The sequence below is a fragment of the Pleurodeles waltl genome, chromosome 6 (genome assembly GCF_031143425.1).
Source record: "Pleurodeles waltl isolate 20211129_DDA chromosome 6, aPleWal1.hap1.20221129, whole genome shotgun sequence".
NCBI classification, from domain to species: Eukaryota; Metazoa; Chordata; class Amphibia; order Caudata; family Salamandridae; genus Pleurodeles; species Pleurodeles waltl.
The window spans coordinates 100,234,220-100,256,908 of record NC_090445.1 but is presented as its reverse complement, the minus strand read 5'-3'; the positions used below and the strand labels follow the sequence as shown (position 1 = coordinate 100,256,908).

Sequence of the window (22,689 nt, the reverse complement as noted above, 5' to 3'; positions counted from 1 at the left end):
GGCGACAACAGAGGAGGATGTACGGTCAGACGGTGAAGGGAGATTTGCAAGATGTTTATGGCTAACTTGACTCTGGGTTGCTGGGAAGCATCTCATGTTGCCTAGGTGTCAACCTGCCCTCCCCGAGTACAGTATTAAAATACTGCCTTCTCTAATGGTCTTGGTGAGTTGACAGCACAACAGTACCTAAGGTTATAACAACTCGGTCTGACAGTTTTCTCCAGCAGACATTAATCAGTCTTGGAGTCTTCCTTTGCACTTGCGCTGGGATGTACCTGGGTGTTTGTTCCACACCCTCTTAACAACCAGATGTGTTTATAATGACAAGAAGGGCACAAGTTTACAGATTCTGCAAAATTGCGAGTACATATAGAAACTTATTGTTGACGAAGTCCAAAGTACGGTTGACTTTTGTTGCACAGTGAAAATAAACCATGGGCATGTAGGTTTATCTTGTCTGCCAAGCTCCCACCTGCTGTGAAACTTCTAATAACCTCCCATCATGCCATGCATGCAGGGGTGAAACCACTAGTGATGGACTTGATGCTCGAAGTGTTCCACAACAAAGACATGGAAGTGGCCAACCCGGTCACTGTATATTCCATTGCCTCTTATACTTTATGCATACCATACCAGCCACAGTGGGGGATATCTTTGTCTGTGGTATTCAGGCGGCTTAGTCTGAATTTTACAAGTAATGCTGCATAACTGCTTAAAAAGGTTAGTATGACAAGCGATAGGGGTGGAGTGGTCAACGAGGTTTGTGCAGGGGTGATATTCTAAATAGTAAACCTTATTCTTAGGACCATTTTGTTTAAAAGTTTTTATTATTTACGTTTTACAATAACACTTCAGGGAAGCAATTTGAACATATTATGTCAAACTGTTTACTATACATGTCTAATTAGCGTTGATAATAACCGTCAATCAGCGAGATGCAAGCGAAAGCTGCCTGGGGAAATTTAATATAATCTCCGATTCAGGCACTATTCACTCCAAAAGGGCCCATTCTAAGGAAACTCAATTATAGCACTTTTGGGGCGCCTCTAAAATCCATTGTGTGGCCAACAAAAATCTAAAAATAGTCCAAGTCTTATTCATTAAAGTTAGTTTTAAAGTATTTTTTTTCATTAGATTGAGTCTGGCATCTGTAAAGTAGGCTAGAAAGCTCAAGAGTTTGCCAAATACCTGTTTAGTGTAGAAATACTGATGTACTTCAATAATGAACAATTATTGGTTGACTAGAACTAATGAATAAATGACTTTCAAACAACATTATTCAGTTCCTGTAGCACGATTTGGTGACTTTTATTTTTTCTTCTTCTTGACCACACATTACATTTTAGAGGGGACCGCCAAATATCAGAATCCCATAACAAAATGAATGAATTAAATCATAACCACAAATATTTTCCTTTTACCCCAAACCGACGTTGTGCTTCTGTGCATGGTATGCTCTCATAATGCACATTCTTTTTGAGCACCTATCCTACCAGTTTGGTAAAGAGATAATCTTTAAGATCTGCACTATTGACTGATATGAAACGTTCATCTAGTCTGATTTGCATCGCACACTGCTGTCCCCACATTGAGTCCTGCCAAAAAGAGCAACTCTGTGTTGATTTGTCTTACTAAGAGCTTCCAAAACTCCTTCCTTCTGACCTTTATCATTAACTAGTCCTCAAGTAATATGATGCACCACTATCTGCTGCTTAGTGACACATTATCATCAGAAGAGGAAAGTTATTGGCAAGAAGTGAACAAGATACCCAAAACACAATTTAGGGACATCAGGAAAACAGATGGATGCTCCGACTCCAGTAACACAAGGGCGCTGACAGTCAAGCTTTAGACACAGCTTGTTCATCACATTTGGTGTAATATTGGCACATTTGTACTTTTTTTTAAGTTGCAGCCTTCCATACAACGCTGTCTGGTTTGCTAAAGATATCTTGGGGGCATTCAGAAAGCAGACCTAGGAATGCGTTCTGACCGTTGCTTGCAATTGGCTTTGTGATTTGTAACTCACATTTTTTTCCTTTTTATTTGCTGCCTTTATTTGTTTTAGGTTATCCAGCTTGAAGTTGCACCTTCCCTTGCCAAACCTTATTTACAGTATCCTTCCGAGTGCTCCCTTTCTGTAAACAGGGCTGTAAATCTTGTTCTTATCGCATCACAATTGCTATGCATCTTAAAGACTGAGATCAAATGTCAGGTGCTGTCTTCTGAAGGCACTTGTTTAGTTCTCTTTTTCTGACTTCATAGTGAGAGGATTTAGGTGACAATCTTGCTGGATACTTGGGGTAGGAAAGAGTTTTTTTCTAGCACACAACATTTAAATGACCTGTGACGATTTCAGAATATACCAGAATTAGGAACATAAATGAAGCATATTTTTTTATTTTTTATTTCTGAGGTGTCTTGGAAACTAATACTTTAATATGATCAAAACAAATCACTACACTAGGTGATGCAATTTCCACACACTTGTCTGTGCACTGTATAGTTTTATTAATAAAACTGAATGTCTTTGCAAATGTAATGAGCATTTCAATTGAAAATGTGTTGTCTGGAATGTCAGTGTGCTACCACACCATGAATACTCCACTCTACACCACTCCAGTCTAGGCCACAGCAATCTACTCTGCACAACTCCCCTTTGTCACTGTACTCTATGCCACTCTGCAACACTACACTCTATGCCACTGCACTCTACGCCATTACTCTCTAGGCCAGTGAACTTTACTCTGTAACTCTCAACTCTATGCCCTTGCACTCTACACCAATCCTCTGTACACCACTCTAATATACAATATGACACTGCACTCTACGCCCCTTTTCTCTAGGCCATTACACTGTATGCCACTCTAAGCAACTGCACTCTACCCTGCACCATTCCACTCTGTGCTACTTCACTCTACTCTGAAAAAACAATCTACTCTACGCCACTCTGTTCTTAACCACTGCACTCTGCGCCAGTGCACTCTATACAATTGCACTCTATGCCACTGTACTCTATGCCACTGAACTCTGCCTCTCTACTCATCAGTAATCAACTCTACGCTACTCCACTCTATGCCATTTCACTCTGTGCCACAGCTCTCTATGCACTATACTCTGCTCCATGCCACTGCACTCTCTGCCACTTGCCTCTATCCTGCACTCTGTGCCACTGCTCTCTGCATCACTCCACTCTATGCCCCTGCACTTTACTCCGCTCCACTCTTCAATCTATGATAAATGCATGAGCTGCAATGATTGGGATAATGAGAAATAAGAAAATCAAGATTGTGAAGATTAGAAATGTACATATAAACAACCCCAACATATTGTCATGACATGAGTATACAGTTCCTACCTAAAAGCCTAATCTCTAACCCATGAGCGAAAGCATGGCAATGTAAGCCAAATATGTTCTTTCAGTGTCCATAAGCACACCACATCCACGTTACCTTGATGCAAGGTCAGGTCTCCAGATCAGGACCCCTGGAGACGCAAAGGCTGAGGTCGACCGAAAACTGGCATGCATCATGAATGGAAATTCTGGCGGGAACCTCCTCTGATGCCCTTTGTCCTACAAGATGTTTTTTATAGGGGACATGTTTATGTTCATGCACAGAAACCTGATGTGGGTATGTACCTAAGCGCTGGACTGTTTACTCAGTCTTGGGGCCGGCAATACAAAATATTTATTCTGTGTGCCTCGCTTTCCGCTCTTGTGAATTTTGGGAAAAGAACAATACAAAGTATGTAACAATCCCCTCTTCCACCATCAAAGCCTGTGTCCTGTTCTGCTTCTTGCCTGCCACTGTCTGTCCCTTTCTCAAACAATTCACTGTTCCACCACCAAAGCCTTTGTCTTTTTCTGCCTCTTGCATCCAGCCTCTGCCTATATCTGCAATCCCACCATCAAAGCTGGTGCCCTCTTCTGCTTAATGCCCTCAGAGATCTGTCCCTTTCTCCAACAATCCGTTGTTCCATTGTTCCACCTCTGAAGCTGGTGTCCTATTCTGCTTCGTGCCCTCAGCCATCCGTCTCTTTCTGCTCATCGGCGCCTTTGAGCAGATATAGTTCACGAATGGATGAGCTTATAGAGGCAGCGGCCACACATGCATGCTCATTCCATCTACCTTTGGTAGCAGTTGCCCCATCAATTACCTGTTCAATGATTAGGCTGCTCCTGCCGTGGTTGTTACTAACTGCTGGCCCTCTTCCTCCATTGGTATCACCCCTTGCACTGGTTTGTGCCACTTGACTGGGGCTGTGGCAGAGTAGCTTGCCCAGTGCTGTACAGCGCTAGAGTGTGCACGCGAGGCAATGAGCTGCCACTGAGCTGAGTATCATTACACCTTACCAGCACAAATCACACCATAGCACCAACAGATACCACCAAAAACCACCTGACACATCTCACATCGCAACAGCCACTCCCTTCCCACCAACACTATGACATAACCCTATTTCACACAGCCTCACCGCTTGAACTGCTTCATCTGCACTGTACTTTCCGGAGAGTAGCTTAAGTGGTGGCTGCACATGCTGCACCAGCCAAGTGTGTGCGTTACTATGTTCTGTACATCAGGTAAACTTGCACTGCTGTGTCCTGCGCTGCATTATCCTGAGTGAAGCTTGAGCTGCGCCTGCACATCCTACACCAGCCGAGTGTGTGCGTTACTATATTCTGTACTTGAGGTAAACTTTCACTGCTGCGTCCTGTGTTGATTCGTGTCTGGATAGCGTGTGGTGGGAGGGTGCTTGCTTTGTGTTTGCAATCGTGCTTGCTTTGTGTTTGCAATCGTGCAGTGCATCAGTTTCAGTTCCTTCTTTCACTGCGATAAGCAGTTTGTTGAAATGCGCTATTTCTATAGCGCGAACCTATCAGAAGGCAGCGGAGCGCTGTGCAGGGTCAGGTATTCACCTCCTCGCAATCATGGCTTCTTGATTGTCTCACTTCCTCTTCCTGCTTATCTGTGATCCATGTGTTCAGGCCTGGTTTACTTCATCTTTTAGACTGTTTCTTCATTCGCCTTCTTGCCTCCATTAGACACGTTGCTTGAAACGTTTTGTCCTGTTAGCAGTGTACACAAAGCCCATGGTGTTTTTATTTTCCCTGGTACATTTTCATGTTCTCGCCACCGGGTCTCGTGTCTCCTTAACCAATACCACGTAGTATATGTTTTCCTCTAAGTACTGCAGCACAACCTGTACCTCCGTGCAGTGAGCCAGGGAAACAGTGCCCCCTCGACCCAGTATCGAGACCCACCTAAAGCTCAGTGCATCACCTCACTCCATGACTCGCGGCGCTCTGCTGTCCCATTCCCGGGGAGGGCACGCAGCTCTGCAAATGAACCTCAGTCATGCCGGCAGCACCCCACTGTTCCCCTGATGTCCCTGTGCTTTGGAGTACCTTATGCTTCTTCAGCAGCACCGAGAGACAGGGGGGCAGTTATTGGACTGTGCTTGTCGGTTCTGCCTTCAGTTCTCTTCCTACCCAAGTACTGAGACCCGCCGATTGCTGCGCCAGTGCACATCACTCCAGGCCTGCAGTACTCCCCTGTCCGATTGCCGAAGAATGGGCACAGCTCTGCCAGTGCACCTCGATTCTACACCAGTACTGAGGCACACGCATGCGCCATACACACTGCTGCCTCCCAGGCCGGCCCTACAGAAATCCTGCTACACCAGCACTTTAGCCCACTAGCAGCTGAACCAGTGCACGTCTCTCCTGTCCTGAAGTTCATTCCTTGTCCCAGTACTGACCCCCGCAAAGCTCTGCCAGTACACCGAAAAGCCTAACCTGCATTACTCTCCTATGATTACTGGGGCTCATGCTTGGTTCTGCTGATGCACCTCCATTCTGACCTGCATTACCGGATTCTTGACATTCATTACTCATTGTTTCCAATCTTGTTCCGAGTAGCTCAGCTTTGTCAGATGCTCTTAGCTTTTGTGGGCCCTCCCAGCGCTTCCTTTCCAATGTTCTCTTCTGCAATCACTCTCAAGTGCTGCTTATAAGGTCACCAGCCTCGGGATCAGCAGCACCTTGTGATTTGTGAGCCTGGGCTGGAAACAAATGTGCTGAAAGGAGCATATATCTTGGTAATGGGCTCCATGACTCAAAGGGTAACCAAATTAGTATTGACGGTGCGACAGCGTCACCAGCCCCTCGGGAGGGCTTAAGTGATTCAATCCATAGGAACACTTCACTTAAGAGCTCTCGTATGATTTAGGGCCCAGGCCGGGTGCAGCTTCGCCATAACTTTCCACCATCGTGTGGTGCCAGTGAGGCCTGGTTTCTAGACTGGTGTGAGGTGTACCCTTTCTGTGTCACAGGGGTGTCATCCAGAGTAGCCAGCGTGCAGGAGGATCTTTTAATCCGGGGAATCTTTTTATAAAAATTAACCTTTCCAGGGAGGACCACAACAGAGCCGTGCAGAGTTCATGTAGCTGGCAAGGGCGCACTGTTCATGCAAAAAGTCCCTTTGTGTGATGCTGATATGTATTGTCCTGAAGGCTCCTGCATAATGATGCTCTGGCACCTTGGGTAGAAGGCCCATTGTGGAATCATGGTCAGGCTCTGAATCCCTTCTTGAGCAGTGCTCTGGGTGTTGTGTTGAAGGCCCCTCCTGGTACAGTACTCAGACTCTGGATATTGTGTTGTGTGCTGAAGGCTCTCATTTGACTGTACTCTGTTAGTGTGTTATACCTATGTCCACATTCGCATGAGACTGGATGGAGGAGATTTGGCAAACCTCATTGCAGCGTTTAGCATGGTGTTCCACCCCATCCTCATCCAAAACCTACATGAAATCAATCAATCAATCATAGCATTTGTAAATTGCAGCATTATCACCCCTAATGGGTATTTGGGAGCTGAGGGTGTTATGTCTCCATCGAAAAGCTACATCTGGAGTTTCCTCCTGAAGTCCTTCAGGGAGTAAGCTGTTCAAAGGTGGAGGGGCCGGCTGTTCCAGGACTTGGCTGCTGTGTAGGAGAAGGAGCGGCCTTCGCTACAATGGATACAGGATGTGTGTGCATGGTTTTAGCGAGGTGGAGTGTAGTTCTCTTGCTGGGACGTAGACACTCAGTCGATGGTTGATGTAGGACGGCCCTAGGTTATCCAGAGCCATGTATGCAAGTGTGAGAATTTTGCATTGGCATCTCTTCTGGATGGGGAGCCAGGGGAGGTTCCTGAGGTGTGGGGTAATGCTCAAGTGCTTGGGGAGGTTGAGGATGAATCTGGCTGCGGTGTTCTGTAGAGTCTGGTGTCTTTTAAGTAGCTGGGAGGACACTCCGGAGTAGAGCGCATTGCCACAGTCAGGGTATCTGGTGACCAGGGCATGCGTGACTGTCTTTCTGGTGTCGGCAGGGATCCATTTGAAGATTTGGCGAAGCATACTCCGGATGTAGAAACAGGAGGAAGTGACTGAGTTTACTTGTCGATTCATGGTTGGCAGTCGAGGAAGATGCCAAGGTTTTGTGCATGGTCTGATGGAGAAGGCGTTTGTCTGAGTTCTGCTGGCCACCAGCTGTGGTCCCATACAAAGGTATTCTTCCCAAAGATCAGGACTTCTGTTTTGTCAGTGTTTAGTTTGAGGCAGCTGTTTTTCATCCATGTTGCTACATTGGTCATGGCGTAGTGGAAGTTGGCTTTGGCATTTTGGGGTCTTCGGTGAGTGAGAGGGTTAGTTGAGTATCGTCGGCATAGGAGACTATATTGAGTCCTTAGGGTCTGACGTTGCCTGCGAGGGGGCGGGTGGTCCTATAGATGTTGAACAGGGGTGGCCTGAGGGAGGATCCTTGGGGTACACCGCAGGTGATGTTATTGGGTGTAGAAGTGCAGGGGTGAAGGCGAATGCTCTGCGTATGGCCTGAGAGGGAAGAGGCAACCCACTTAAGGGTGTTTTGTTGAATGCCTGTGTTGTGGAGTCAGTGGCGGAGAGTGCGGTGGGAGACTGTATGGAATGCTGCAGAGAGATACAGAAGGATCAGCGCTGCCGACTCTCCTCGGTCAAGGAGGGTCCTGATGTCCATGGCTGTCAAGAAGGTGGTTTCGTTCGAGGTAGTTGGTGTGCTGTTGATTGATGGCTTTTTCAAGCCATTTAGCCAGGAAGTGGAGCAGGGAGATAGGTCTGTAGTTTGTAAAGACTCTGGGGTCGGTGAAGGGTTTCTTCAGGAGGGTTCTGACCTCTGCATGCTTCCATTCTTCCGGTAAGGTTCCCTTGGAGATGGAGGTGTTGATGGTGCAAGTTAGTGTTGGGTCTGATGTTGAAAAGCTGGTGGGGGCAGGCATCAGTGGGTGTCGCAAAATGCATGGATGACTTGATGGCTGTGGTGGTCTGTGTGGTAATCGGGGCCAGGAGGTTATTGTGTGGCTGGTGTTCACTGCTTGAGAGATGCTGTCTAGACTGGAGGTTGAGGGTTGTGGGTCAAACTTGTATATGGTGGTGATCTTGCTGTGGAAGTAGTCTGAGCGGGTGTCACAGAGTTCCTGGGATGGTTGGATGGTAGTCTGTTTGGCTATTGGGCTAGAAAATTCCTTGATGATCTGAAGAGTTCTTTCATGTGGTTGGCTGCGGTGTCAATATGAGCAGTGATTTCTGCCCTTTTTGCTGCCTTGAAGTCATGGTGGCAGTTTGTAGGGCTGCCTTGAAGTCTGTTCTGTCGTAGGGATTCTTGATCACACGCCATTGTTTCTTGAGTCGGAAGTTGCGTTTGGAGTTTCTAAGCTTTGGAGTGTACCATCTCAATGGCTTGGAGGTGTTGGTTTTAGCTGGTTTCAGCAGGGAAACTCTGTTGGTGAATTTGATGATCCAGGTGGTGAAGTTTTTGGATGCCCTGGTTGAGGTAGAAGTCTGCCGTGGGCTTGGGTTGTGCTGTGACCACGGCCTGTGCCCTTAGGGTCTCGGTTACTGTGCCCATCTTCGGTGGCGGAGGGGGGTGCTGAGGTGCTTGAATGTGGTGTGCTGGGAATTGGATATGGTAAAGTGGCCGATGACGTGGTTGGTCCAGGTGAATTCAGTCATGTGGGTGAAATTGATTCTGTCGGTAGAAGTGAATAGGGCGTCCACTGTGTGTCCGGCTTTGTGCATGGGCTTGGTGACCATTTGGGTGGGGCCAATGTTGGTTCCGGGAGGGGAGTGGAGTTCGTGCCGTTGGGATTGTTAAGGTGGGTTTTGAGATCGCTGAATAGGACGTAATGGAGGGAGTCAGTGGTGAAGGGGGGGGGGTTTATGAGGTTTGCAATGGTGTTTCAGAAGGCTGGGTCTGTATGCGAGGGTGCCTCACATCATGGTGTTGGCATTGGTCTGGAGTCAGAAGTTGAGGTCCTCTTTGAAGGGTGTTGAGTCGTCGTCCGTGATGGTGCATTGAATGGTTTCCTTGAAGATGATGGTGATGCCCCTGCCATGTTTGTTAGTGCGGTCTCAGTTTTGGTGTATCATCTTGTAGCCGCTAGGGGTGGCCGTGGCGATGTCTGGGTTTGAGTAAGGTGTTAGCCGATTTCAGTGATGAAGGTGACATCTGGGTTGTTGGTGGTGATGGTGTCCCAGATTTCTGTGGCATGTTTGCAAAAGAGCGGGCGTTTAGCAGGATGCACTGGAGTGGTGCTTAGTTGTATGTACCCTTCTGTGTGGGTACAGTGTGGGCATTGGTGTGCGCAGTTGGGCCCACGTTGCAGGAGAAACAGCAGTGTAGACAGGTGAATGGTCCTTTGGTTGAGCATGGGGAGGCTGCGAAGAAGCTGTTAATGGGGTGTCGGACGTTGAGGGCCTGGAGGTTCTTGGTGGAGTAGCAGTCGGGCGTGGGAGGACCAGGGTTCCTGGTACTGGGTGCGGTCCAGGCACGGACCAGCGCAGGCGGGCTTGCCATTATAAATCCTGGGAGTTGGGAAGGGCCAGGATGGGAGGCAGGAGGGCAGCAGTGGCGCGAAGGAGATGCCGGCAGGGGCGTAAGCAGATGCCATCAGGCTCAGGAATGCAGGCGCAGCTGTTACAATCGGGCTCCGAAATGCGGGCTGAGCTGTTGCTATCAGGCTCAGAAATGCAGGCTGAGCAGTCTCAATCCATCTCAGGAATGATGGCAGAGCTGTTGATGTCAGGCTCAGGAATGCGGGCGGAGTTGTCCGCGGCAGGCAGGAGGGACATTGAACGGTTGGGGAGCTCTGACTGGCCCAGTTGGTCAGGCACATCGGATGGAGCTGCCCCATATTAACTGGAAAGACTCAGTCAGTAAGCCTGGTGCTGTACACTTCAGATGGCCACAACCTCATCTGCGGAGTTTCACAAGGATCTTCCTTGAGCCTTGTGCTCTTTTACACATACATAATCCCTCTGGTCAGCATCATCTGCTCTCACCACATCTATGTCCTCTCTTGCGTCAATGACGCACAACTCGTTCTGTCCCTCACAGGCAAGATGCCCAGAACCCGGATCAAGTTCACTGCCTGAATGACTGAAATAGCCCACTGGAGGAAGACCAACTGTCTGAAGCCGAGCACAAACAAGACAGAAATCATGATCTTTGGGAAGAGCACTTCATTGGGGGACTCCTCCTGGTGGGTCTCCACCTGGTGGGCAACAACACCAAGAGATTCAGCGACATTATCGATAGCTAACTCGTCATGACAGCCAAAGTCAATGCAGTCACTGGCTCATGCTTTCATACCCTGAAGATGGCTGACCAAGATTTTAAAATGAATCCCAATGAGCCACTCCCTCATCACAAGCAAGCCTGACTATGGGAACACCTATGCCGGGATCAACAAAAATCTTACCAGAAGGCAGCAGACTATTCAGACCTTGGCGGCCACAATCCCTCTCAACCTCGTATGACACACTAATGTCAGACCAAACCTGGAGGACCCCCCCACCCCCCAAAAAAACACTGTTCACCCACACATTCAAGGCACTACGTAACACTGGCCCAGCATACCTCAACAATTGCATCTGCTTTCACAGACTTTCCAGTAACCTCAGTTTGTCTGGACTTCACCTTGCACACATCCCTCGCATACAAAAAAAACAGATCTGGCAGTCAAGCCTTCTCCTACATCACTTCTAAAGCATGGAACCACGCACAAGAGCCTCCTTCCCCCTTCTTGAAGTCTGCTAGAAGCTGAATACCTGGCTTTTTGAGTATTCCACAAGGCCCCAGGTTTTGGTGGACTTGCGCCTGCTCCTAGGTTATAGTGCCCTCCACAGAATTGTGTAATATGTGCTATTTCACTGATACTCAAAGTACGGCCTGGGGGCCGCATGCGCCCCTCCTGACCTTTACATGCGCCCCCCCCTGCCTGCTCACTCAGCACAAAAGGCAAGCATTTGTTTACAGGTTGAAGAAACTTGGAGGCCCTGCACTGCTTAGCTTAGCAACACATTAATTCCCAACGACATCTTGCCACAAATGTGTAAAAATATGATAAAAGTTGCTTCAACATTCTATTTTATTAATATGTAGAACGGTTTCACCTTAGTCCACCAGATAATATCAGTGCATTGAAGTATTACTTTCCAAACATGATTTTGGATACATTCATGCTTCCACCCACCCTGACAACGTCAGTAGTTAACTAAGAGGCAAGTCAGTTGTCATGTTCACTCTCTGGGTGGACTGTGTTGCTATTACGTATGAACAACATAATAGTTTAATAAATGAGACACAGGAGAGGGTTACATACAGCACACATCCTGAAGTAATGTATTTTAAGGTCCTCTTATATCTGATAACGAAGAGAAAGTGAAATAAAACAATTGCCTAGGATCACACAATTTAGTCAAGTGGGGAATCTGGGATTGATTATAGGTTTTCTGGTTTCACATTGGACAGTTCAGCCATTAGATGTACATGCTTTGTTTCCTTAACAACCTCCTCCTCTGCCACCGTCACCCTGCTAACATCAAAGCGGACCACTGACTAAATGCTTTGGCTCTTGGGAAAATGTTTGCGAGTACCCATGTCTTATTTGATGAAAACCCTTGTGGGTGTGCGGTGATGTTCTGATGCAAGTCCTGTGATAGCTTTGTGAAGCTGTCCTGTCCTGCCCTTCTATTTGTTCTGGACAACCCTTTGCATTTCTCCCACACCCTTGCATATGTGAGGTAGTTAGTTAAGCAATCCCACTATAGTTATTCCTGTTTTATTGATATGAGACGCAAGAGCTGTGCTAGCTTGTTTAGCAGGCAACCACACTATCTCTTTGTGAAAGTGGCTACTTACTGCCTTTTTGATTCAGACCGTGGGACATTCGAAAAAACTATGGTTCCTCTAATAACAGTGACATTCAATATTATTAATATTATAAAACCAAATAATGTTTTAATAATAAACACCAATTTATGAACAGAAATAACAGTGAGGTGAGAAAACCTGCTCGGTGCTCAGGCAAGAGTGACGTGTAAATTACACTCTGTATCACATTGTACATTGACATATTTTAGAAATCGTCATGTAAACATGTCTGTGTTATTTTACGGCAGCATTTAGATCCACTACAATTGTAGGATCATTAGCAAGACAAAAAAAAAAAAGTCAACCCTAGATAGCGACTTATCGATAAGGAAAACAATGTTCGGCTTGTGAGGTGATGCAGGTCCAGCAGTTGAGGAGAGGAGGTAGCCAGCAGCCTGGGTGGTTCGAGAGCAATTAATGTCAGTATGGGCCAAAGATCATGGTGCCCAACTTAAGTTGTGCCCTGGCTACCAACTACGAAAAGTAGGAAAATCATGTCTTAGATGTAGCGGGGATCAGGGAAATGCAAGTCCCATACCAAACTCCCTGTGGGTAACAAGGAAAACACCAATGAAATTAGTGTGGTAACGTGACAGATGAGCACGGCATAACACACATCCCATGGTTGAAGGTTATAGTCCCATAGTTGTGGTTCGAAACGCCGTAGATAAATTATACAGACCGTTTACATGATGATAATTTGAAACATATAGGTTGTTTTTATAGCCTGCATAATGTTATACAGCCACTGCGGTATTACTCTTGCCTGAGTGCCTAGCATGTTTTTTCGACTCGCTGTTAGTTTAATCGTTTGGTCTTTATTATCATTAAACCATTGGTTATATCATTTTGATATTACTCAGTGTTGCGGTTATCATAAGGACCATTGTTCCTTCAAAAATATTAATCCCCCCCCAGATCCCTACGGAATCCGCGGGGCCCCTTGTGAACAGAGCATAGAATGCGCAACCAGGCCATGAGACTGGCAGTGGTAGCAGAGTAACCTTTAGTTGGGGCTCATCCCTATTTATTTGTACCCCATTGGAGGGCTACACTGTAGGCCCTCTTTCTGTGAAGTCCATGCAGTCTCCCATTGTTGGGGCTCTTTGCCTCCACGGGGGAGGTGGTGTTGTGGGTGGGTGGGTGTATGGCGCGCATCCCGCGCCCACTATCGATTTTTGGTGGTTCCTTTTGTGTATTTAACTTGTCACATTTGCTGCTCTTCAAAGACACAGGTCAAATGTCAGGCTAGGTCTTCTGACAAATTGCTGCTTTTGTTTTTAAAACATGGGGATAGGCGTTTACAAACTCCTCTCACTTTGCAGTCAGAGAAAGAAATGTAAAGTTAATTATGTAACAATCTTGCTGGGGTATAGAGAGCGGAAAGGCTGTAGGATATAATTTGTTGTAACGCACAACAAAATGTAAATAACTGTAAATGAACTGTACACATTCATCAGTTAAGAGAGCAAAAATGAAGCTCACGTTTTTATAATTCTGAAGTGTGATGCAAGCAACGATTTTAATACGGTCAAAACAAATCAAGCTACTTTACTTGGTGATGCATGAATGATACATATTCACTGAAACCCGATTTCCACACATTAATATTTTGTGTTCAGCATTGTTTTAATAGTAAAACTTTGTCTGTGCAAATTTAGTGCCAATTTCAATAGAAAATGTGCTCTCTGTAAATGAGTGCCCTACACAAGATGCTTTGGTTACATTAAAATAAATCGCACGCCTCATGTTCATTAAAGCTAGGTAGGTTGCAAAAGTTTGTCGTTCTAAAAAGTGAGTTGTGGTTTGGGAAGCACTGACCCAGACAGTGGTAAAGTGACAGACGATACTGTGTATTAGACATGCCCCCACAACATCTGTTCCCTTTTTCTGTTTATTTGTATTTCTGTTACTTCTGCTTTGTGTGGAATTGGGCATGTACTTGCATTTGTGCTAAGCTAAGTCTGTGCATGTTTTTGATCCAGATCTGTTGGTGTGGTCGATGGTTTATGGAGACCTTTTCTCAAGAGTGCCTGGGGATCAGGCACAATTTTCAGTGCAGCTGTGGAAGAACACAGCTTCTGGCGTGCTGTGGGGGCCACAGTACGTGTACCCTGATTGAAGAAAGGACATTGTTGTCTCAAGCTCGACAAAAGGCAGTGTCCGCAGTGTGAGCTTGGTCCATAGCTTGACAGTCCATATTGATAGCAGATTGGTTGTGATCCAGAAGTGGTGAATTTGGGTACATGTCAGCAGTGGTAAATGTGTGCGCAATTGCACTGAGACTGTTGGACTGTTTTCACTCTCATTGTGTTTGGGTGGGCCTCTGGCGCTGCAGTAGTATGCAAGAAACTAACCCAAGATGGAGGGCCCTTGGCACCGACTGGCAATTTCCTAGAGTGCTTCATACTATGAAAGGTCTCGGGTGTGGCAGGAGAGGTAAAGGAACTACTGTTACCAAGAATACCCAGACTCTTTAGATCTCCCAAGTATGCAGTGCTGTTGGTTTGAGAGAGTGCACAAGTAGGACTTCACTTGGAGGGCTGGAGGATGTGGGCTGCCTTAGACATGGCCAGGTTACAAGCAGCAGTTCTGCAAAAAGTAACTGCAGGCCTATCCACCCGTTTAGCATGGGACATAGCAGCTTGCCCATCTGTGCCTCACTGTCTTATTGCCTACAACCTTATGGAAAATCTAAGAGGCCATCAGATCCTAGCTGGAAGGATGCAATTTCCCCCTATCCCTCCTGTGAAGGTAGATTAGCAGCTATGCCCCTAAGAGGGAAAGAGCAGGAGAAGGAAGCTCCTTGTAGAGCGTTACGGAGCTCCTGGGGCTGGACTGAGTGTGGCACTATGTCAGGTTGTGTTAAGTAGCATCCTGTATGTATGTGGATTATTTAGTGTTCACGAATGCCAGCGAGCCTCGCCTCGTAGGTCTATCTTGAAGGTCTTTGATAAACAATACACTGATGTTTGTGTCTTGGCTCTTATTGACTGTGCTCCGGGGTCACAGGTTAGGCTTAAGGTTTTAGTCTTTATACAGTTTCACCTCGGATTTTCACATCCCTTATGATCCTTTTCTTTGTTGTTTCTCATCCTCAGACCAATGATGGAATCAAGCAGAATCTGAAGAAGGAGATTTTGGAGTATACGTTTACAAGCTCATTTTTCGATATATTTGTAAGTGGCACCCATTTTTAGGTCAAGCATTAGCCAGAACCTTTTCATTTTAATAACATTATATGGATAATATACTTACTTATGAGGCTTTAAGCAAGCCCTCTTCATCCATTGGTCTGTTGTGTTACAGTTTTTTCCACCCTCTACAACCTACATCATGGGGTAGTGTGTTGCCCGACTTCAGCAGTTGTCTACCAGCATGCGGCCCTTTCACAAAGAGCGCATCCACAAAACAATTAGTTTCATTAAAGGACTGCTATGACAATGTGTATTTTGAGATCAAAAAAACTTTTTGCTTTCAGCCAATGTGTTTTTTTTTCCTATTGACAAGGATCAGACAGCTTCCCAAACAACAACTTTTTTTTTTTTAAACAAAAACATGACAATTCAACGCTAGCATTGACAAAGCAAAAAGACTGGTGGCCAATGCCTGTGCTGCTGATTTTGCCAGTGTTTGTTTCTTCATTCCTTAACTTAAGTCAGATGGAATTGCAATCGGAATCCGAAGGATTTATTTTCAAAAAGCTGCAGAAAAGTTTGCAAAATGTAGGAAGTGTGCAGAACCCATGATTAAAATAATGTATTCAGGTTTCTCTTTTCTACGTGTTTACTATATTATAGTTTATAAGCTGGAAAATACTCTCAATAGGCTGTTTTTTTTTGCTCTCTGTTGCCACTCAGCATTACTTTTTTTTTTTTTTTTTTTTTTTTTTTAAATTGAATTCCAACTTTTACTTTTCCTTTGTTCAGCCATCAGATCCTTACTCTTCCCCATTCATTCTCATCTATTTCCTATTTTCTGTTTAGTATTGCAGGAGAAATAGAAAACAGACTACTGCAGCCTACCCAGCCTTTCAACTTTTTTTTTTTGTTTTTTTTTTCACCCCCATAAACATCATTGGAAAAAATGTGTGCATTTTTCAAAACTTTGAGTATACATTTTTCATATTTTTCTTTACATTTATGTTGGCTTTGCCTTGTCTGGTGCGTTGAATCTGAATTTGTGCTAAGTAAATAAGTAAAATAACATGACCTGAGGATCTTGTGAGGTGTGATTTAATTACCCTTTATTTCAGTTTGAGAACGCACTATATAGAAATTTCTTCAGGAGTGTCCTTTGTCAGTTTCAGGTCACCTAAGTCGGTTTGTTTTTCTTTTTTGTTGAATTGATGGGTGTCCAGTGACCATCCGGAATGTGGTGAATCCTTTTCAGGTCCAACAGCCAGAAGTGAAAGACGTGGTTCACCCACATGTGTCAGTAGTAGGATCCACTTCTCAAATGCTCTAGGCACATGTTATATAAACGGGTAGTGAAACTGACCTTGAAAATGTGACTTGAAGTTAGGGGTTTGACATCAGCAGGCCTTTATCGTAAGTTTATGGTTTGCAATGGGCACGTTACATACTGGTAGGCTACCGTTAGCCTCTTTTGGAATGCTTTCTAAAATGTTACTGATTGAATGTTGTGTTGGACCTCTTTATAATCTGTTCTCGATGAGTTGTTGACCTGTACATTTTATGAAAGCTCTTGGATGTGATGCTTATGATGTATTTCTGATGTTGGTGTTAGAATGAACGTGTGCAGATATTTTGAGCCTTCTCTAATGCTTATGAAGAAGTGCGACTTAAGAAGAAGAGTGGCAGAGAGGACGGTCTGGCTTTAATCGTGACGTTTTCCTCAGAAACCTTTAGTGCATTGAATTTACCCCCATCCGAAAAGGTTTCTAATAATACTGTACTGGGCAGTAGTCCAAGACACTTTGTTTTTGATTGCAGAGATGACGTCACTGGGTTCTGGGTGAGATCCTGTTGGCTCTCGGACATGATTTTTAGGGTCGAGCCTGCTTTGCATGCGCTCGCGCATGCGTTTAGCAGGGAGACTCTTTTGTATTTAGAAAAGGGCACCCTGCCCTGTCAACTTCACGTCAGTGCTTTTTATTGGTTCATGGGCTTCCCTAATTAAATCGGCTTGCTTTCATTAGTCGAGGCGCGCATATGGCATGCCTTTTCCGGTGGCAAGCCCTCCTCCAGCGCAGCGACCAAGTACAGAAAACATGCGAGGCTCGCTGTTTTCCATCGGGCTTGTGGACTTTTTTTTTTTTTAAACTAATTTACGAGCCCGATCTCGCTTGGCAGAAGTCGAGCGCTTTACCTACTTGATTTCACTTTTTCGGGTTACGTGCATAAATGCACTTTTGCCCGATGAGTGAAAAGTCGGGTTAGGAGTTTACAACTCGATCGGCTCTAACACGAGCAAACGCGAGACCCGATGCATTGCAAATGCTTGTTAAATCTTGCTGTTATCAAAGATCTGTACACCCTCTCCAAGCAGTGTCTCCTGCACCACGCTGCCTTTGAGATGAAATGCTCCACCTAAACTCCATTGCAAGAACTCTTCACCTCTAATGTGCACACCTTGTTTGTGTTTAGGTTCTGGCCTTTTTTCGATTCTCCGTCTTGCTGCTGGGGTATGCAGTATTGCGTCTTCAACACTGGTGGGTGATAGCGGTAAGTAGTAGCATAACTGTTGTCTCACCTGGAGGTACACACAGTGATAGTCATGCCTGTTGGGTGTAGAGGTGAATTCTGGAATGCGTAGGGGACATGGGACTAATGGGCTTGGGGGAAGGCGTCTGTGTCTGTGTCTGTGCTTAGGCTTAGCAGCATGAGGCGGGTACTTGGAATGAGGTGGGGGGACATACTCGTACCCAAACCAGTGCTTTGTTGGGAGTGTGTCGTGAAACTGTTTAGAGGGAACAGCAAGTGGATGCTGCTTAGAGAAAGGTGGGGCTTGTCATTGCTTGGAAGGCGGTAGGGAGAGATACGTTTGGAGCAGGAGAGATCTGCTGATCTTTGGAAGGCAATGTGGCAACTGGTGCTTCAGTGAGATGGGCTGTTGGTGGAAGTCTGCCCTCAGTGAGATGGGCTGTTGGTGGAAGTCTGCCCTTAGAAGCGGGAACTGCAGCAGCTAGTGCTTGGAGGGGACCTCAATATGCAGCCGGGGCAGGCTTCTTAAAGTGGGTGATACATGTGTTTGGAAGGAGAGGTAATGGACAGTTGGGCCTTTATAGGTGAATGTGATGCAGGTGTTTGTTTCTTGAGTGACATTAAATAAACACAATGCTTCATTCGGTTTCATTTAGCAAACAATTTCTGCATTTTCTGTTTGGTCCACTTCGGATTGGCAACCCGGAGAAGATGAATGAGAAATACGTACACTCCATAAACGTTTTTTTCCTTTTTTATACATAGAATATCTCATCATTTTTTTCTGTCGGTAAATACCTACATTTTCATGATTGGAAGTAAGCAAATTCCCTTAAAAACTCAGCTGCAGACCAGCAGACTTACCATTGTACATGTATTGTTTGCTGCAAAAATCAACAAACGGTGCTGTTAGTGCATCAACACTTTGGGGGTGATTCTAATCTTGGCGGGCAACCGCCAGAAGGCCGCCCGCCCGCCCGCCCAGCGGGAAACCCCCTTCCACGAGGATGCCGTCTCCGAATGGAGCCGGCGGAGTGGAAAGGGTACGACGGGTGCAGTTGCACCCGTCGCGATTTTCAGTGTCTGCTATGCAGACACTGAAAATCTTTGTGGGGCCCTGTTAGGGGGCCCCACGACACCCGTTACCGCCATCCTGTTCCTGGCGGTGAAAACCGCCAGGAACAGGATGGCGGTAAGGGGGTCGGAATCCCCATGGCGGCGCTGCAAGCAGCGCCGCCATGGAGGATTCCTTGGGGCAGCGGGAAATGGGCGGGACACCGCCGGTTTCCCGTTTCTGACCACGGCTGTACCGCCACGGTCAGAATGCCCATGGGAGCACCGCCAGCCTGTTGGCGGTGCTTCCGTCATTTTAGCCCTGGCAGGTCGTCGACCGCCAGGGTTAGAATGACCCCCTTTGTCCGTCGGTTCCTTTGCCTATCGGCACTGGCAGCGCGTGTTCTTTTTTTTAATCACAATTTTTGGATTATAAACAAAACGTTGACATATAATCCCTTATTCATGCTGAGAAATCTTAGGTGGCTGGTGAACTGTGTACTTTGCTAAATGAGTGCTCAGACCGCATGTGGTTTATCTAGTGTCCTAGATACCCTACTCTGTGTAAGCTGGTGGTGGGATGGCAACTGTCAGTACTGGGTGAGGAGAGAGTCTGCTGCTTTGGAGGGAGGGGGCTGCTGCTGTGGCAGGAGTGTGCTCGTCATGGGATGGCATTAGGTTAATCGCAGGCAGTTCGCTTCATTGATTATCCTACAGAGTATTGTAGTGAGTCGGCCTCCGGGGGTCCCCTGTGTATGGAATGTGCACCCATCACTATTCCCTTTATTTTCTCAGATCACCACGCTCGTGTCCTGTGCCTTCCTGATCGTAAAGGTCATTCTCTCCGAGGTGAGTTGTCTGTTCCCGCCTGCGTTCAGGTTCAAGTTTTACACAGACCGTTAATGGGCTTATTGACTAGTCCGGGGTAAAAGAACTAATGTATGTTGGTGATCTTCCTGTGGAAGGGTACATGCTTTTAAAATCTTCCTGTTATGAAAGCTCTTTAGACCCTCTCCGTGCAGTACCACCTTCACCACACTGCCTTTGAGGTAAAATGTCCCATCTAATCTCTATTTCAATAACCCTTCTCAATCTCTGGTGCACTCGTTTCTCTTCTCCAATATGAAAACTGTTCCTGTACAAAGTCCCCTCAGAGACAAAAACTGCTGTCCATCTTCTCCCCGCCTGCCTCCTTTTGTGAACCTCACGCCTCCCAGGCATACACTTCCCCCTCTTCCTCTCTTGTATCTTTCCTATACATACAGCCCCGCTTGTTTCCTTGCTCTGGTAACTCTCCAGTACTGCCACCGCGCTGTGCTAGTCTCTGACATTAGTTCTCCCTAAATTGCTATTTCTCCCAGGTACATTCCTCTCCTCTTCCACAATAACTCCATGTATTGCACCACTCTCCCTGTACTACACTTCTTCTCCCTATACTACGCTTCTGAAAGCATTGTCTGGGACTCTCCCAGAGTCCAGTGCCTAATCACCGACTGGAGTCCCTGAAAGTGACTGTCACCAATTTTAAATACATGTCATGTTTTTGCGCCAATCATCATTTCACGCCGTGATCTTCATACATTTCTATAGAGAGACTTTGCACTTAACCGAAGAGTATGTGAGCTGAAATTAGCATTGGGGTTGAGAAGGTCTCTGGGGCACGGGCAAGCTGTCAGCATAGCATGTTAGGTCAAACATACTCTGCACCACCACATTACACACACACAAAGAAAAAATATTTCCACTGAAAAATCAGAGCATGAAATTCAAGCAGTACCCCATCGCAAATACAAACAAGACACTTTTTTAGCAAACTAAGGAAAACAAACCTGGTTCATTTAAAACTATATGAATTATAACAATTTAACTCATGTTTTTCTTTGATACCAGCAAGAGAAGACAAAACACACACATTTTCCTACACATGAATCACATTGATTTACGCATGTGATATACCATATCAAGGACTTTAGCTAGTGCTCTGTGCAGCCCCACCCGATGATATATGTTGGCTTAACGTTCTTTGAGCCAGAAAAGACTCTCTTCAAAATCTACCTCCTCCCTTGATCTTGATTATACGCAGCGCTTCAACACCCTCTGTGTGCTTGTATGCGCTTTATAATTGTCAAATCATGGTGATGCTGAATAAGTGTAAGAAAAGTATGCTGCAGACATTCACGTCCCTTAATATCTTACTTGGATCAGGAGTTTGCAATGTTTACCCCACTGAAGCTTTCAGCAGCAGGAATAAACACTGCCTCGAGGCGGCCAGGCCCCACCTCCTGTCCTGTTCAAGACCGGGTCCGAAAGTAGCCCCGGGCAACAAAATAAGTGTCTGCCATTAGTAAATTAGAATGCTAAATAAGTGACCTGTGTTAGCAAATTGGGGATATTTTAAATTTGTAGAGATGCCATATAAGTCGTTGGCAACTTACGAAGACTGTATGACTTTGAGCTTACTGCAGTCAATCTTTATTTTAATGTCAGGAAAATCAACTGTGACAAGAAGCCCGGCCCTTCTTGCATAGCCCTAACTAGGCACTCTCATTGCCAAGACCAATTGGCTATGCCAATGCTTGTTTTTTCTTTAGGTCTTGCCTACAGAAAGTTCACAGGTTTTTATTGATGGCCTATTTTCTACAATTCCTAGAATGAACTTTGATCATCCCGTTGCTCACGACTAGATGAGTTTTGTCTGCATCAATTTGATGCTTTTCATTGGCTTTCCTCACTAGTCTTGTTGAGTCCCTGGAGCGTAGCTTCTTTACCATTATGATGATCAGAGCTTTAAATTGAAAAAAATAATTGCAGGTACTCACCAAATTGAACATTTGACGGGAGGGGGAGGCGTTTGGGATGGGGTTAGAGGTGGAGCTAGAAGGAACGCATTTAATGGGGTTAAGATTTTCTGTGCATGGTAATACAGAGACATTTCTGTCATCTGTAGAGTATTCTGATGTTCGAAACGTACTTATTTTAAATTTAATATCTGGGTAAGTAAAGCAAGCACAGTGGGTTAAGTGCAAAGTTGAAGAGATAAGCCCCACTTGCTTATAAGGAGCAAAGATTTGCTAGGCATACTCAGGGAATGAGTAGAGTGCAGAGCGGGTGATTTGAGAACATGGTGGTCCGGGGAGCACACGTTGAGTAAAATAAGAATTATAGGTCTGTTCTAAAAAGTAAGCAGAACTTGTATCATAAGGTAAGCACAAAACGTGCAAGGCAAGTACAGACTGGATATATCCAACACTTTGAGGTTACATTGGGAAGATGAAAGGTCAGTGACCAGGCCTCAGTGGCATCTGAGTGGCTCAAATGAGATTTTAGAACAATTTTATAGCATTTGGATGATTCCTACAACAGAGGTTTGAAAATAAAACAAAGCAAGAAAATAAAGTGATGCAAAAGGATAAGACCTTGGAAAAAGATTTTTTAAAGAAATGGATCTGACTACAGAGAAGGTCCGACCACTGAGACTCTTCTTTGCAGCGCAATGTACCAACAACAAAACAGTGCACATACATATGACTTTCTTAGATAACAAAAAAGATGCATGCTAGAATATTAGCCAGAGACGCAAAAACTGCATTATTTTTCACTAAATGTAATTAAAGTTTTACTACACTGCAATAAAAAACCCGGGCAGAGCCAGCTCTGTGTCTTGCATGCTATGATGAAAAAATAATAAACCTGATGGGGGTCATACAGTTAATGATGTCACATTAAAGGTGGTCATTATGAC

The 22,689-nt window shown here is 45.5% G+C and overlaps 1 protein-coding gene across 1 annotated transcript in view; it reads left to right on the top strand.

The window, feature by feature from the left end:
• Window positions 1-22,689, top strand: part of STARD3 (StAR related lipid transfer domain containing 3) — a 123,383-nt gene that overhangs the window by 43,261 nt on the left and 57,433 nt on the right. Inside the window, exons 3-5 of the mRNA XM_069237448.1 lie at window positions 15,330-15,407; window positions 17,838-17,915; window positions 19,743-19,796. Of these exons, the coding sequence (XP_069093549.1) occupies window positions 15,330-15,407; window positions 17,838-17,915; window positions 19,743-19,796 (210 nt within the window). The remainder of the gene's footprint in view (window positions 1-15,329; window positions 15,408-17,837; window positions 17,916-19,742; window positions 19,797-22,689) is intronic.